The sequence below is a fragment of the Cryptomeria japonica genome, chromosome 8 (genome assembly GCF_030272615.1).
Source record: "Cryptomeria japonica chromosome 8, Sugi_1.0, whole genome shotgun sequence".
Taxonomy (NCBI): domain Eukaryota; kingdom Viridiplantae; phylum Streptophyta; class Pinopsida; order Cupressales; family Cupressaceae; genus Cryptomeria; species Cryptomeria japonica.
The window spans coordinates 725,924,680-725,942,944 of NC_081412.1; the positions used below are offsets into that span (position 1 = coordinate 725,924,680).

Consider the following 18,265-nt stretch of genomic DNA (forward strand, 5'->3'; position numbering starts at 1 on the left):
TCACTGGTAGAGTCTATCTCTGGGTTAACGGTACATAAGTAATGGATAATGGATTTGTCATTTGGGAAAATTGGTATATCATGAGTTTCAGGTTCGTCCTAGTCTATGAGGTCAAGAAAGACAAGTGGTAAGGAGTCATTTGGTGGATCAAGTTCTGCTACTGTAAGTGTCAGGACAAAGGTATCATCGTGATTGGCCAGGGTGTTACAGAAGTTAAGGATTTCGTCAAGGTCTTTGATGGTATCATCTTCCGTATAGACTTGCTCATAATGTCAATGCTCGTTTTCCTTGGCATCATATATATTTTGTGGACCAAATTCAAGTGGTCTAGATTCCGTGTCGCGTTCTTCTTGAGAGATGGGTGTATTACTGTCATTTGCATAAATATCTTCAATAAAATTAGAACAAATGCCCCATTAATATTCATTGGAATTAGTCTCAGAGGTATTATCCCAGATTCTGGCAGTGCTGTGGACTGATATGTTGTAGGGTGAGAATAGGTCTTTGATGATTGATACAAGTTTGATAGTTTTCTCTGATTCTGTGTCACATCCCGATTGCACTCTTTGCATTTGTTCATATATTGTCTCTCCTCGGGGAGGAATGATGTTATTAGGAGGTGATTCTTCTTTGTTGGATATTGGTTCTTGAACATGATGTACTTCTGTAGATGCTGCCTTCTTTTGAATGATGGGCTTCTCTTGATGTTGCTTTCATTCTTGATGTTCATGTTCCTTACATATTGTCTCAATTGACTCAAATAGTGCCTCCTACCAAGAGTCTTCTTTGTATTTCTTCTTTTCTTTCCACTGAGGTTTTTTATATTTATGTGGTTCCCTCTTTGGTAGTAGAGTAAGTTCAAAGCCTAATCCCTTTTTGTCTTTACTGAATTGTGAAGGAGGATCCAATGGTTCTGTGACACCTTCCTCATGTTTTCCAATGGGTCCTTTGCCATTGTATCTCATTTGTTGCATGATTAAGTAGCCTTTTCCATATAGGTGTGTCGGTATAGCTACCTCTATAGTAGCTGCTCTGTCTTCTTCTTCATCTTTGTACAACCAACTAAGGATGTCCTTTTCCTCTGATTATTGTGCTAGAGTGCCTAGTTGGATAAATGTGCCATCAAACTTGGTGATGGGCTGGATTGCTTGATGCGTTGATGCTATAGGTAATCCATGAGATTTAGGTGATGTTGGTAAGTTGGTCAAACACATGGGTTCCAAAGAGTACTCTCCCATGCCTTATTCTTTGATTTTCATTTTCTGCTTGAAATCTATAGACAGTGATGTAGACTTTTCTTGCTGAGGATCTGGTGTTGAGTAACTTTGTTTTTCTCTATTATGTGGAACCAAGCTGTCTTGGGCTGCCTCCATAGCATTACAATGTTGAAAAGGATTATGATCTGCTGATATGGAAATCTCCTATCCATTGTAGGGGAACTTAACACACTGATGATAAGTAGAAGGTACTGCTTGCATTTCATGTATCCAAGGTCGACCCAATAAGATATTGTATGTGAGGTCTATGTCCAAGACTTGGCACATAGTGTCCTTTTGTATTGGTCCTACTTGAATTGGCAACATTATTGTTCCTTTAGATGATCTTTCTTCATCATCATATGCTTTGATAGTGATCTTTTTGCGTGGATCAATAGATTGCTCAGAGAAGCCTAATGCACGGATAAGTTTTAAGGTACAGATATTGAGTCCAGCTCCTCCATCTATTAATACTCTTTTGACTCAATGCTTGTAGACCAAGACTTCAATGTGGAGTGGAGTATTATGTGGATGGCTCAATGAGATATTATCATGCTCAGAAAAGTTGAGGTTATGAGGCCCTGTCATATGAGCTATCATGGCTTGGAATTTGTTAGCATCCAGATCTTGAGGTACATTTGTTTCTAATAATGCTTGTTCCAATATGCCTTTGTGTTTTGGCGAAAGTTTCAGAAACTCTAGTATAGATATTTGAGTAGGACTTTTGCGCAGTTCACTGACTAGATCATATTGAATTTTGGGTACGGTGTGTGTTGTTGACATATGCCCTTTCAAGACATATTTTTGAGCTCCGGTTGTTACATTGACAGATTCATGTTCACGTTTATCTCTAATTGTGATGACGTTTACTCGATTGTCTTCAACTAATATATGATTGATGGTGTTATTGTATATGTGATTGATACAAGCTCCACGTGTATTTTTCGAGGTTGAAGCTTCATCCTTCTTGTAGTTTGGAAGAGGATTTTTAAAGGCTCCATGGTCACCATTTGTCTTGAGACCATCAACTGTTAAATCGCCTCTATCGATCATGTCTTGAACAATGTTTTTCAGTCTCACGCAATCATTTGTTTGATGACCTTTGTTGCGATGAAAATCACAAAAGTGTGAGTCATTCCACCATGGCGATTTGATTTGTGGTTCAAAGTTGTTGATTGTTGGTAAGGAGATAATTTTGTTTGCTAGGAGTTCTCTAAATGCTGACTCTAATGATTGCCCTAGTGGTGTGTAAATGCATTTTGGAAAGTTGTTTGTGTTTCCTCATGAGTTTGGATTAGGTCCTCGATTGGTGTTATTGTTTTGGGAATTGTTGGTGTTGTTGGTGTTGAGTTGATCTTGATTGGTATTTGGTGCATAAGTGTTAGTGCCTTGGTTAGCACCTTTGGGATTCTTTGTAGCTTGAGGATTACCTGATAATGCGAGCACGGGATGCTTTGATTTTGGATCATTTGATTCATTTCCTCCTTCATTTCCATTGTTTTTGTTTCTGGTCTAGAATCTGGATTTGTCTAAGTTGTTGTTGTTTTGGTTGTTGTACTTGGGTGAATTTGGTCCTTCTTTGAAGAATTTCAATGTTCCTTTCTTTACACATGCCTCTTCTACTTGGATGCCATTCTCAATCAACTTGGAAAAAGATGGTATACATTAGAGTTTGAGTCTGTAACTCATCTCACTATTCAAGTTGTCGATGAAAATTTCCATCTTTTCCTTTTCGGGCACATCACAAGGATATCTCAAAACCATATGGCACCAACGTTGAAGGAATACCATGGATGTTTCATTGTTTTTCTGCTTGGTATTACAGATATCTAGCATAGTGATAGCATGTTGAATGTTATAGGAATATTGAGTTATGAATTTGTTGACTAGTTCATCGAATGATCTGACGGGAGGTGTGATTTTGGATAACCATTCCATTGTTTGCCCTCCCAAGCTTCTTGGGAATAACCTCATCAAATAGGTGTCATCATGGGCGAATTCAAGACTCATTGTATAGATTTCTTGAACATGATCACGAGGATCACTTTTCCCATCATATTTGTCAAAATTGGGAACGTCTGAGTTTGGAGGAAAAGCTACCATGTTTAACCGTCTGTCAAAAGGATAAGGACAAATTTCAGTCAAGGAGTAGCATACTGTTGTCCCTTGTTGCATGTCTTGCATTTGTCTTTGTAACATTTGCATTTGTTGAATGAGAGAAATCAAAGGTGCATTATTTTGCTAAGGGAAGAGTTCTTCCCTTACATTAGTTCTAGGCTGAAAGGGTGTGTGGAATGGTATGTTTTGCTCTGGGATGTTTTTCTCAGGGATATTTTGCTCAAGGATATCTTGCTCAGGGTCACGTGTTTCTTCCTCTCTTTGTCGTTCTTGATATTCATAATGTCGAGATCTTGTTCTAAAAATGTTAGTGTCCAAATCTTCAAGAAGTTTAACTCCTTTTCTTGTGAGCATGAGCATATATTTTTCTTTGTCATTTTCCATTAGCCTTTCCACAAGCCTTTGAAATGAAGTGCTTTCTTGACAGTCTTGAAGGAGTTCTTCAGTAATTTCAGTATCCTCTAGATGTGGACCCTCGAAAGGATTTGATAATCTCCAATTCATGTTGGATTCCGATTGCATTTCGCTTTGTTTGTTTCGTTGAGAGCGAGTAACAACGAGCATCTAGTAGAAGCTTTCTGTTACAAAAGGAACAAAATCTTCTTCAATGTTTTTCTCAAGGGTTGGTGGTTCAAATAGGGGTATGTTATAAGTGATGCATTCTTCGGGAAAGAAGGTCGAATTAATCTTCCCTCCTTGATTTATGCGTTGACTAAATGCTGATTTTTGACAGAATGCCCTACTCCTCAAGGGTTCCTTGTCAAATTCGTTTGTTTTGTTTTGAAGATACAAGCGTATATGATGAAAGAATGTGCGATGATATTTGAAGAGTTGGCGATTGATGTATAAAAATTTATTTCTTTTGGCAAGTTTTGAAGAACTCAGTTACTGTTTCTTCAACTTAGTGTTATGATAAATATTCTTTCTTCTCAGAACATGAAGATTAGTCATGCACAAGCGATCAATGGTTTCCTTTGATTTGTTTTGGATTTAGTTTATCTTATTTTGGAAACTCAAGTTTTACTTTATCAAAATGAAGGTTTAGATGCCCCCTCACGACAAAGTGTGTCAAATGATATGGAATACGAGCTTTCCCGATATGGAAACTCGATTTGACAACTTGGAGTTTTTAAAACAAGTGTGTTTTGGGATAAAAATCCGTTTGATTGAAGGATTTGTTTGACACTTGTGATGATGTTTCCTGATTTTGATAGGAGAGATATGTTTATCTTGTGACTAGCTTCAGATTTTGGACAACTTTGTTTGATGGAAATTTTGCTTTAAAAATAGCTTTTGGTACTCTGTTTTTGGTTTTCTGCTTGATGAATTTCAGATTGATGAAGTAAAGCTTTCGAAATTGTTTTCAAAATTTTCAAAATTGACCTCTGTTTTGTCCCCTATTTTTCTGGTTTTGGCTATGCGCTAAAACAAAGACACAATGCGCTATAGAAATTTGTCAAAGCGCTAGAGAAAAGACTCCACGCGCTACATTGCCTCCTGATACACGCTAACTGGTTTATTGTGATTTTGCCTTGGTTCAAAAGGTTATGTGCCAATATGGGCCGCCTATGCGTTAACTGTTAAACCCTACACACTAAGGTTTGGTTTCCACGTGCTAAGCTAATGCTTCAACGTGCTAAACTGTTTTCAAAATGCGCTACTTGAAATTGCTAGTTTTGGTTTCTTCTGAAGTGCTAATGTTTACACTTTATATGCTAAGGTGAAGGTCCAATGCTCTAAAAGATGGTTTCCATATGCTAAGAAGTTTCTCTTACGCGCTAAACCGCCCTGATATTTTGACTTGGTTGTTTTTTTGTGATTTTGGTAATTTTGCTTTGAGTTTTTAGTGCTGATGGATGATTTTATGAAGTAACAAATGAAAGCATGACACCAAAGAGACAACCATCCTGCTTAATCTAAATAATAAGTGTATGTTCTGTGAGCATGTGTTCAAATCCTCAATGTTTTAACAAGTTTAGATACAACATGCACTTCAGTCAGACTCTTTATTCAAGGGTCATAAGCAATATCATAGCCCACTAGTCTCGATACTCCGTCAGCTCAAACAACTGTGTCACCCCCTAGGGGGCGCCCGTTTTTTTGCCTTTTGCCAGAAATTAAATCAAAGTGAATTGGTTCACAATTGAGTAGTTATCTTGGGAGATATATGGTGAGCGATCTTGGGGGCGGATTCTTCCCCACCCTTACACTATGATATTGCAAATGTCTGGATACCGACTCAGCTCAAAGTTTCTTTGCTAAGGTTCGTAATCAGGCTTCCCATTTGATCGTCAATGATAAACTTCCTTAGGAAGCTTCCCAACCTTTAGAACAAAGGCTTTACGTATCTCAAGGATACTGGGGGAAGGCTAATTGCTGCGCGCAACCGTTGAAAAGGACTTTCATCACTTTCCACTTTTGATTATAGTGGGTTGGAACACTTAGCTTCAAAGTCGTTTCCCACTTAGGTCGTTCCCTTCACACTGGCCAAAAATGGCTTTAAGAGTTTTTCAATCCCTCGGGAAGGCAGGTCTGCTAAAGGATTTACTGCTTGAAATATGTAAAGCGTAAGAGTGGTTTGGATTTTTGATCACCCAATTAAAGGGAGAGCATATACCTTCCACTTTCAAGACAAAGCACACAAGTTCTTTTTAATCTTTTAAAGTAGTGTGCATAGATGGGTTAGTGCTTTTGTAAAACAGGGTGGTTTTTAGTTTTTGGATGATGTTTTGGTACTTTATAGACAGTCAAGAATGTAAACTTTCCTTAATTTAATTAAAATAATACTATTATCGATAAAAAATATAAATAATATAATATTTATAATTACTAAGATTAAATAAAATATTTTTAAAAAATTAAGTAATTTCATTTTAAGATGTATTATTTAATTCAAAAACATTGAAATCCAAATTTAATTTATTACTAATTTAAAGATAATATGATCATAAAATCATAAACTAGTATCAATATTTATATTAACAATGATAAACTAGACATATTGTCAAATAATAAATACGTTAATAATTATATTATTTTAATTATTATTAAATATTAATATTAATGTGATAATTAAATTATATTCTATATTAGATAATAATTATTATTACTAGGACTTTGCATTAAAAAGGGTGCAATAGTTGATAACTCAATGATGAACGAATAGTACCAAACCGATACTGAGAGGGTGGGGGTTGAATCAGTACCGACAAAAATACAGTCCAAAACTAGTTTGACAGCAAATACTCCAAATGACTGGCAGGCAGTGATACTAGTTGAAACAGAGTGCAACCGGTAAGACCCAGAATAACTAAAACAATCATAAACCAGTCACTCACTAAGCTTTCCTCTTAGCTCAATACTATAGTACCATTACACCCTCATGCATGAACAGGTAAACTATCATTAGATCTTTACAATAGTTAGTTCAGTATATTTTATAGACAGACATAAAACATAGAACCATCATATGCTCAACAGGTAATAACAAAGCATCACAAGATAAAAGCATCACACATGACACACATATTTTTCACATGGAAACCCAACTGGGAAAAACCACGGTGGGGATGAATACCCACAAGCTGCTTTTGAACTCTTTAGAAGTTCGCTCTGTTAGGAGCCTTGTCCGGTTAAAGACATTACAATAGGTTCTGCTAGGAACCGATCTTGTTAGGGATCACCCGGTTAAGGGATGGCTACAATACCCGGTTAAGGGTTAAACCTGGTTAGGGTTACCTTGTTAGAGGATTTCAAGAACTTAATAGCTAAAGGATCTTGAGAGCTCTATAGCTTCCCAGAACTCAATAACTTCGAGTTACCCTGTTAAGGGATTTGAATCAAGCCGGTTAAAGCTACCCTGTTAAGGGATTTGTATCAAGCTGTTTAAGGCTACCTTGTTAAGGGATTTGTATCAAGTTGATTAAGGCTACCCTGTTAAGGGATTTCACAACTATTGAAGTGGTTAAAGATCAACAGGAATTACAATGATCTGATAATAGCACTCAATGCTAATGCAGATCCATTTTGGCTCCTCTTCACCTTCTGCACATTCACTTTGCAGGTATCTCTTCTCTCCTTTGGTCTGGCAAGAATCACGTATCACTTCCCTTGGATACACACACACAACTTTTGCCAACAACCTTAGAAAGAAACACAACATCGACCTTATAGGAAATAGACAGGTCGGTAGCAAAAACCCTAAACCCTAAACCTGTTAGGTTAAGCAATTCAAGCGGTCCAATCATAACCGTTGAATCATATTGCATTAAATGCAACAATTTTGAATCGATCTCAAGACATTCTCCATCGTCCATTATCCACCGATTTCATGGCGGCTGATAACCCATCACGCGTTATCACCGTTTGACAAACTTCGCACATTCCCAAGGTAGATAGGAATAGTCTTCTTCATGTAAGATCCTTCACGCGCATATGGCTTACGTGGCAACACGACTTGTTCTCCATTATACTGCTAACTCATCACACAAAGATCACCGATTGAGTCACACAGGCTTGACGTACTCCAACCGGAAATCCTGAAGTGGAAACTACCTACCAACCGGTAGCCATACAATGCTTCCATGTGCCGGTTCCCATAACTACATGCTGGTTCACCTTGAGCAAATACACCACTTCACTTTGGCATATATACTGGTTCACACATATGTCAGTTCTCTCTTCTCACATATCACATATGCCGGTTCACTTCATATCACATATTGACATCAATGACAACATACAATATCATTATGTCCTTATACCGGTTCACATAATGCCAACAATAGTCACATCAATAGAAAAATAATTATAAATTAATATGTTAGACACTACAATTCCATATTTTTATTTTTAATTTTTTTATATAAAGATGTTTAAATTAGATAGTTATTTTGTAGCTTTACTTAAATTATTTTGTAGATTACATCAATAATGATGAGAAAAATATGTCTAAAGGTGGTATTTAAATATGTTTGTATACATATATTTTTTATAATCATTTGAAGAATGTTCTATTACAGATTTAATTCTGTTTGGAATAGAAAATGATAAATACACTATAGATGAATATGGTTACTTGTCTAACCATCTTGGATAGAATGGTTCTTGTTATGAAAGGATATTTTGGAAAAGATCATGTGGCAGAGGTTTGATAGGAACCATCATGTTCTTGATGTCTCTCTTGAAATAGTATAAACTTTCCTTCCATTTTGAAGCATGATATGGTTTTAATAAAGGAACAAATCAATGGACTAATACTAAGATGCATTGTAGGTTTGAGATCTATGCACTATTGTTAGCAAATGACTTGAGTAAATGGAAAATTTGATTTTCACATGATGTGTTCACTTAATAATAAAGCTCAAAAATGCATAAATTTGAAGTCTTGATATTTTAAGCAAACAACTATAGTGGAATTTCAAACAATCATGTCAGTATTAAATGAATTTCCTAACCACCAAAAAGTTGGTCCAACTTGAGGCACTGAATTATTTCTCAACCTTCAATATTTACTAGGCCATCATGAATACCCTTGTGTTTGAATCATGTGTACCAAGTTGTTCAAATTGATATATTGATAATTTGGTTTTAAAAGAATGCCACGAGCTTCGATTTGTTTGAATTCAACACAAAATTAGGCTTGCCTACATCACAACTCTAGCATCCTTAGGTATCAAAAAATAGAAAATAGAAACTAACCTCCTCCAAAAATAAACTAAAATGTTTTCAAGTGCATCTAAGACATAACCCTAAGTCATAGCACTATAGCAAATCATAATCAACATTCTCAATAAAATCCTACTCAATATCCCACTAAAAATAGATGCATTGGATTAATTTGGGTACATGGTATCTAAGAACAAATCCATTAATTCATGGTGAATGCATAAGGTAGGTGATTATAGAAAACACATTGATACATTCCTTGATTTGGTACTTTGAAAATTTAAAAATATTAAATCAATCACCATACTTCTCTGACTCTCTATCTGAACTTTACATTTAAAAATGTTACTAAACTGATTTTATTTAAGTACTAGGGCTCCTTTTAAATTCTTCAACATTGTTGTTAGCAACTTGAGGGAGTTTTAGAACTTGATCATAGCTCCAAAATACAAAGGGAACCTTCCAACACCAAGAACACGTCTAATAGTTGGGTTTTTCATGATTCTATGATGAATGCACAACCGTTTTGACATAATGGAAGGAAAAAAACACAACATAATCTAGAACCAAAGTAGATTACATGAGTCTTAGATAGATAGTTATGTCACCCAAAGGGGAGATCAATCAAAGCATAACAAAGGACAAGATTTGTAAGATGTATGTGAACAATAAATCCTTAGTTTATAACCATAGTCATAAAACTAATTAATGAACTAACAAACTCTTTCTAAGTGTATATAGGAAAATCTTGGGATATGTGGATTTTAGGCAATGACCAAATGTGGTGTAATGCTTTACTAGTCAATTTTAGTCTTATATTATTTTCCCATTTTACACAATAGCTCCATGCAATTTCTATGGTTGTGTATATTTCTTTTATACAAGTTTAACTCTTATATTAACTTTCATCATGGCTCATTATGAATACACCTAGTTTATTTTCAATTGGAATGATCTTTAGAGTGACACAATGTTCTTTTCTATATAGTTTATTAGCTTGCACCATGCAACTATTACTTGGATAAAACACTTCAAATAATGCATAATTTATGAATTACAAACTGGCATTCCTTTTGCTAGTTCTACATAATACTCTATGCTAGATTGAATCTTGACATGTATACTTCCACTTGATTATATAGTGAAGGGCTAGTTTTAAGTTTATGGGCCAGACTATATGCTAAGGTTTATATGTTAAGTTTTTACAAAATGCCAAGTGTTACATAGAGATACACCATCATGATCAAATAGAGCATTATAACATGACATACCAATGCTCCATGCATGTGGCCATCATCTTATGGCCACTAAACAAAAAAGAAAACAATACTTTTTGAAAAAAGAAATCTCTCTTTTTACTTCTTGTAGTCACATAAATCTATCCAGTTAATTAAATGAATATTTCCTATTTATTTGATTAAAAACCTACTAACCATCAATTAATTAAATTAATATTTAATTAAATCATCTTCAAAACATTCTCCTATTAATTAAATAAATTATTCAATTTATGATAATTAATTCATTATACCAAATTCACAATCAATTAAATGAATAAATCATATTTATTTCATTTAACCCCCTTTTCCTCTTTTAAATAAATTAAATAAAACATTTATTTAAATCATTATCCCCCCCACTTGCATTTTCCTACAAATGCAACTTGCACCTATTTATTGAAATAAATGAATTTTATTTTAAATAAAATCCTATTTTCCCTCACCCACCAAATCCACTTGCACTCCTAATCCCCTTCTAGATTCTTCTAACCCTTCCTAATTAGCCTAATCCATCCCCTAATTATTGTCACATTCCTAAGCAAATTGGAGTCACTTCTCAAAGACTTAAAAGTCTTTGAAAAACATTAAAAACTTTGTGTGTTCAACAATTTAACCTCTAAAGTCTTCCAAATCACTTATGACTCTTACATGACCATTAATGGCTCTTACATAACCATTTATGGTTATTTCAACTTGCACTCATGGGTCTCCTCAAGCATTTATTGCTTTGACCATGGTTATCTCTTTTGCGTTTGCACAAGAGTTTATCTATTGGATAAAGAATTTATTCACTCAACCCAACCTTGACCTTAACCCCCAAGTTGACTCCCAGGTCATGTCAAGCATTTAATGCTTATTCCCTCTCCTCTCAACCTATCTCATATGGACACTTGTCATCCTGGGATTGGGTTGAAAGCCCTCACATGGATTGAATATCTTTCAATCCTGGCCCTTGTTGAGATTACTCAATCTCAACCATCCATTGCTCCATTTTCCCTATAAATAGAGCTCATTTCTTCATAATCCAGATCCTGAAAACTTGTATGCATCTAAGTTATAGAGAATTTTAGAGAGCATTAGCATAAATCATTAATCATCTTCTCTTTTTGGTTTAAAATAAATCATTTTAGTATCTATAGCATGTAGTATTAGCTTTTTATTCACATTTAGAGAAAATACTTCAATCTCAAACCTCCATAAGCATCCATAGTGCAAAAAACTGTTGAGAGCTACACTAGTTTGGAACTTGGAGAGGAGAGGAACAAGGAAGGAGAAGCTACCAACATGGTAGAGAGCATTTGGAGGAGTTTAGTTGCTTTTTGTAGATTCCTTAAGCTTTCTTTTTGTTTAGTAGTGTCTTTCTTGATATGCTTGCTTAGGATAGTTTTTAATTTGTGATTTTCTAACATCTAACAATCGACTTATTTTGTTTCTTGTTTGGTGTTTGTTTATCCTAACCTTGTCCTTTTTTTCAGAGCATCATTTGGTGAACCCGACGTGAATCACAAACACCTAAAAACTTTTTTAAAAAGACCAACTAACATGTTTGAATGTTGAACTTGACATGCAGGTCGCACTTTAGCGCTTTTGATCGCGTTGTAGCACTATTGCAACTTGTTATTCTAGCGCTATTGTTTTTACAATAGCGCTATTGTCTCAAGTTTGGCGCTATTGACCTTTATTTAGCGCTTTTGTGCTTGTTTTAGTGCTTTTGCGCTTATTCTGGCGCTTTTGCATTTACTGTCAAGTTTTTCTTTTCGCGTTTTTGTATCTGTAATAACGTGTTTTTGGTTAAATAGCGCTTTTGTTTTCACACAGACTAGCGCTATTGTAACAGAACATTGTAAGGAAGACCTTGTAACCGAAAAAAATGATTTTTTTAGGCTTGTGGAAGCCCTCCCTATGTGTGGATTTTACTAACTATTCATTTTTTGTGCAGGTCTAAGACTAACTTCGTTAAAAATCAAAATTTTGTTTTTGGTGCTTTAAAATTGAACAAAAACAAATTTTCTTTTCCTTGCAAGTTAGGGTCAATTTTATTTTGGTGCTCTAAAATTGAACAACACAAATCAACTTTCATTGCAAGTTAGGATACACTCTATTTTTGGTGCTTAAAACAAGACAAAACAAATCTCTTTTTCTTGCATCAAACTTAAGCAAAAAATTCACAATCAACACTTCCATTTTGGTGCAAATAAAAATTCACAATCAATTTGTCTTACCTTGCAAAATGATTTTACTCCAAGGCAAAACGTGTTTTTCAATTCAGTTTACCAGGATTTCAAGTTCCTAGTTTACAAACACATTTTGCCTTTGAAAGTTAAAAAGAACACCATGATTGTTGGAGCAACATCTCCAAATAGTTAGATCACATTGCAATGAAAATCAATTAAAAAGAGCAAGTGCTTTTCGTGTTTGGCACACTTGTGCAAAGAGTTGGTCAAGTGGTCCTACTTCTAACACACACTATCCTCTCCCTTGGCTTTTGTGGTCCTAGGTGCAAGAGAAAAGTGTTAGTAACACTCAAAATTTTTATCTTTTTAAGTGAGGCCTGCCAAGAGACACATCACTCTTGGGAACGACCTCGTGCGGTAAATCCTTCAAGCCGCTATAGAAATCAGGTGAGAGCGAAAGCTGTAGCCTTGGGTATAGCTGTTCCTACAGTGTAACTTGCCGAAAGGACATATGGGCCCCACCACAAGTTACAAGACTCTTAAGTGAGTCACTGTAGAATGAACTTATGTCCAAAAACATCGAAAATTACTAAACACCTTTAAGTAGAAACCCACCCGTTCTATTGATTGAGAATATTTGAGATACAATTCAATGCAAGAGCATAGATGGTTTTGCTCCCAAGATACTCACCATACATATTTCCTTGAGTAGAAACATAGTTTTTTGAAAAGTCACTTGTGGCTTGATGAAAGTGGTGACTCCCCCATCATAGGGATCATCTGTTTGTTATGCTCGTGCAAGACTTAGTATATCACATCCTTACCTGCCATAGTGAGATTCATAAGGTATGTAGTACCAAAGTCGAAGAAATATCAAGATGTGGGCTATCACAACTGGCCATTTGACCTTAGGGATAAAAAAGTGTTTGAAGTGTTTTCATTTTTGAGTCAAGACCAAGTACAAATTGAGCCGACTTCAGGCTTTGGAAGCACCTTAAAATACACTTAAAGGAAAGGGTCATAAAAAGTCCAAGGATTGGGTTGATCTAGACCCATACTCATTTGTGCCTTTTGAGACAACATTCTTGTGTTTGTGTGCTTGCTTTGTTTTCTTGTCAAAGAAGAATCAAACATCAAAATCCATAAAAACAAGTATTCATCCAACACAAACATCTTTCAGAAACCAACAAACAACCAAACAAAAGATCAAAAACAAAGAGAAAAGTATTCAAATTTATGACCATTCTTCACATCTTGAGAAAGAAGAATCTTCATCAACACATCAACTTGAAGAAAAGACCATTAAGCTCCAAGACTTTAATCAAAAGAAGGAAATTCTTCTATCTAAATAGACAAATCTTTGTCTCTCATAGAGCTTTTCTATGTCACATGCGTCTATACCTTCAAGGAAAATCAAACGAATTTGATCCAGAGTCATTAAACCACAGAGCTTTTATGCAATATAGAGCTTTGAGTTATCACAAGAACAAAGGAGGCAAGATCAATCCTGATTTCTTTCCCCACATTTGCATCACATACAACATAGCATGGGAAGAACCACCAACTCCTGAACAAGAAGAGGAAGAGTTTGTCCCTTTTGTAACACAAAGCTTTTATTGAAGTTAACCATTTCATCTATTTCTCACCTTAACATCTTCACTTCATTTCAACTCTCAAAACATTAAGAGGTTCTTGTCCTAAAGTTCTCTTTTAGATATTGCTTGAATCAAACACAAAAAATCACTTTTTAAATTGTTTCTACATCTAGGATAAGCTCATCCTAAGAGACATATCTACGCGGGTTAAAACTAGTTTATGAGTGAATCCTCTCATTACTAGGTAGTTAAGTTTGTAACACATCTTAGATTTCTCTAAACCTTATCACATCAAACCTTATCAAAATCAACAAGCAATTCAAAAAGAAAGAATTTTGGTCACATCTACCTTTAAGTGCTAGAGATCCACATGCAAAACAATTCACCAAACATCAATCTTTCATTTCATCAACAACTCATCATCATTTTCACCCAACTTCAACAAAAACTTATAAACAAAATGGCTCATACCCGATCCTAGTCAAGGCAACGAGAAATAGAAATTGAAGATGAAGAGGAGGAAAATCTCAATGCATTCCATGAAGCCCTTGGAGGAAACGCAAATGATGACAATCCAAGTACTCCTACTCCTGCGATAATAGAAAGGGCACAACATAACCCTCTCTTTAACAAACTTTTTGATGAAATACTCAGGAGCAATGCGAATGCTCACTTTTTAAAGCTTGCGCAAGAAGGAGCCAAACTCCCCTCTGACTTTGATCTTGCACAACTAAGACAAGCATCAGAACGACAAAGTCGCAATGAGGAAGAAAGAGGTAGAGATCACATCAGATATAACATTCCTCAAGGTAATCCACCACCACCTCCTCCTCCAAATGACATAGAGATGTTGCGGCAACAAGTTGAAAATCTCGCCCAACAACTTCGTAGTGGCGTAAAGACTAATCAATTTTCACTCAATGACATTTGTCCCTATCCCTTTGATAGGAATCTTTATATGCCACCTTTTCCACGAGGGTTTGAAACACCCAAGTTCAAAAAATATAGAGGAAAAGGAGATCCTCATGATCATGTCAGAGAATTCCATTCAGCTTGCCTCGAAGTAGCATACGAAGATACGTACCTCATGCGCCTTTTTCCCCAAAGCTTTGGAGGAACAACCACATCATGGTTTTCCCGATTACCGGGTGGCATTAGGACCTTTGAAGAGCTAGTTTAGAAGTTCTTGGCACATTACTCTCATAACATTGAACGTGATATCACCATGGCTGATTTGTGTAACACTAAACAAAAACCAGGTGAACTATTCTCAGTCTTCCTGCAACGATGGCATCAAATGTCTAGCAGAAGTTCTCTTCAGTTGCCTAAACAAGAACTAGTGGAAATATTTATTTCCATCTTAAACGAAGAAATGGAGTTTCACCTGGATGTCAAAGACACAGATTCTTTCAATGACATGATCACCAAAGGCTTGAAATGTGAGCGGGCCCTCATCAAGAAAGGACTTATCAAAATCTACAATGAACCAAAGGATGGTCCTCGTCCATGCTTCAATAGTGACAAACCAAACTTCTGGAACAAAAACAAAAATATCTTCAACGACGGGGTTGTGGATGCCAAAACTATCAAAAGTGCACAACCTATGGTTCGATTTGTAGGATAGAGTCCCCCACCTAAAACTAACATATTTGCTCCTCCAAATCAAGGCTACATTACATCTCAAGATGAACCCAGACCGCGTCAACAAAAACCAAAGCGAACATACACTCCCTTAGGGGAACCCATCGAAATAGTGTTACGACAGTTGGTTTCTGAAAACCTGGTAACCCTACCCAAAACATCAAACTATGAACCTCAAGTCAAACCTGCATGATGGAGAGATACTAAACACTGTGATTTTCATCAAGGAAAAGGACACAAGACAAGCAATTGTCATAGATTAAAAGATCTTATTCAAGACCTTATTGACCGAGGTGATATTGAAATCGAAGGACATGACCCAAAGACCACAAACAATGATCATCTGATGTTCAAAAATTCACTTCCATCACAAGATCAAAGGGGTCCTTCCACTTCTAGGAGAAACACTGATACCACTAATTATACACAAGCCGCGTATAATTACGCTGTGAATCACCTGTATGATGTCGGTGAACAAGTTGCAACTATTACCATAAAAAATCCACCCAGTTCTGATTGCAATGTTGTTACACGTCACGACAAGATTACCATAAAAGCAGCTCCACAAGGCACCACATCCATACCAAAGCAGTACAATCTTGTGGAACAATTAGACAAAACGCCTGTTCTTATATCCATTTTAGAGCTATTGCACCTATCTCCGTCTCATAAAACAATCTTGGATCAAGCTCTCCAAGAGGTGTCAGTCCCTGCTAACTTGAATACAGATCAGTTCCAAGCCATGGTTGGAAGTCTAAGATCATCCCCTTGTCTGACTTTTTCCGAAAGTGACAACTCCTCCTTCCAGCAACCTCATAACGCCTCACTACACATTGAAGGATTTATCAACCAGCATAGGATCAAGTGAGTCTTGATCGATAATGGAGCCGGCCTGAATATTTGTACACTGCAATTGGTCACAACTTTGGGATATGCCATTGAATCCATGGATCCGCGCAAGAAAATCACAATCAAAGCTTATGATGATGCAGAGCGTTCATCCAAAGGAGCTGTTGTACTACCAATCCGAGTGGGCTTTGTGGTGAAGCACATCATATGTCAGGTTCTGGACCTTCCTTTGCCATACAATTTTTTGTTGGGAAGACCTTGGATACACGCCATGCAAGCCATTCCATCCACTTACCATCAATGTATCAAGTTCCCACATAATGGTGCAGAAATCACAATCCTAGGTGATGCAAACCCCTTTGCATACTGTCATAACATAAGTCATCAACCAGAGATTACCATTCCCAACAATAGAGAAGCCATCTCGTCCATGTCATACATGAGTCCAGCTTCCCTCTCCAGTTCAAACACTATTATACCCAAGCAAGAGAAGCTCAAGATGAAAATTGCAGAGGAAGGTCTAGGAGAATACAATCTAAGCCAACTCTTTTGTGTTGGATGAATGCCTACTTCTCCTAAAACACATGGCAAACCTCAACAAGTACTTCAAATGACACTCGTTAAACCAGCATGTGCATTGACACCTTTCATCCTTGGAAAGAGTCAAGAAGAGGAAACCAAAGATGAAGACGTAGCAAAATGGATCTATAAGGATCCTATCACCACCGACATTCCGCAAGCTCAGCTTCCCACAGATCAATATGGCAAAGGTCTTCTCATTATGCAAAGAATGGGATATGATGGTCAAAGTGCTTTGGGGTATTGTAAACAAGGGCAACATGAGCCGCTACTGTCGGAATTACAACCCAAAGACAATGCAGGCTTAGGCTTTCAAAAGGAGATCTTTCCTAAGCTCAGATTCAAAGGGAAACCCAACAAACCGCTATATCAACCTACTACAAAGAGGCTGCCTTTGATTATAAAAGCAGCACCCCAGAACATCACAATTGTCCCATTGAAGCTAAAGACCCCAGTAAAACCATCCGCAATGTCAGTTGTCCCATCAATCGAACCAATAACACCATCAACAATAGTGATAAGATCAATAGTCCCATTAGCGGCCACAACTATCTCCGAATACCCAACAGTATCTACAACACCGACTGTTCTAGAAGCAGCATAATCAACACTACCAATGCTCCCTGTATTGGATTCATTGATCCCCATAATCCTTCCTGCAACACCGATCATACTTGCAGTGTTTAACTCAAAGGATATCCCAGTATGGTATAGTAACCGGTTACTGGAAAGCGACTCAGAGACTGACTCACATGAATGGGAATTTGATTCTGTCCAACTTGATACTTCAGATGAGAAAGACACATCACTACCTCCACCCCGCAAAGACATCCCTGTTTACAGAGAAGCACAGACAAAGACTTCTTGGGTTCCTGAGCTGGAAACTTCTTCCACAGACCCTATGTCGCATCCTATGCCTGATTCTGACAGGGAGAGTACATCAACGCCCTTCACCACAATGTCTTAACCCTCACTGATACATCTAACGAACTTAACCTAATCGATGAGATAATGCCCATTATCCATCCAGAACTCATCGAATGGAACCAACCTAAACCCGAATGTCTTGACCATATCCAAAACGATGAGGCGATCATTGACTTCTT

General features: G+C 36.6%; 1 protein-coding gene across 1 annotated transcript in view; it reads right to left on the minus strand.

Annotated features, from left to right (window-relative positions):
• The window catches only part of LOC131857942 (uncharacterized), a 42,402-nt gene extending 24,595 nt beyond the window's left edge, over positions 1-17,807 (minus strand). The window contains exon 1 of the mRNA XM_059210733.1: positions 17,581-17,807. Within this exon, the coding sequence (XP_059066716.1) occupies positions 17,581-17,807 (227 nt within the window). The remainder of the gene's footprint in view (positions 1-17,580) is intronic.
• Positions 17,808-18,265: the final 458 nt, after the last annotated feature.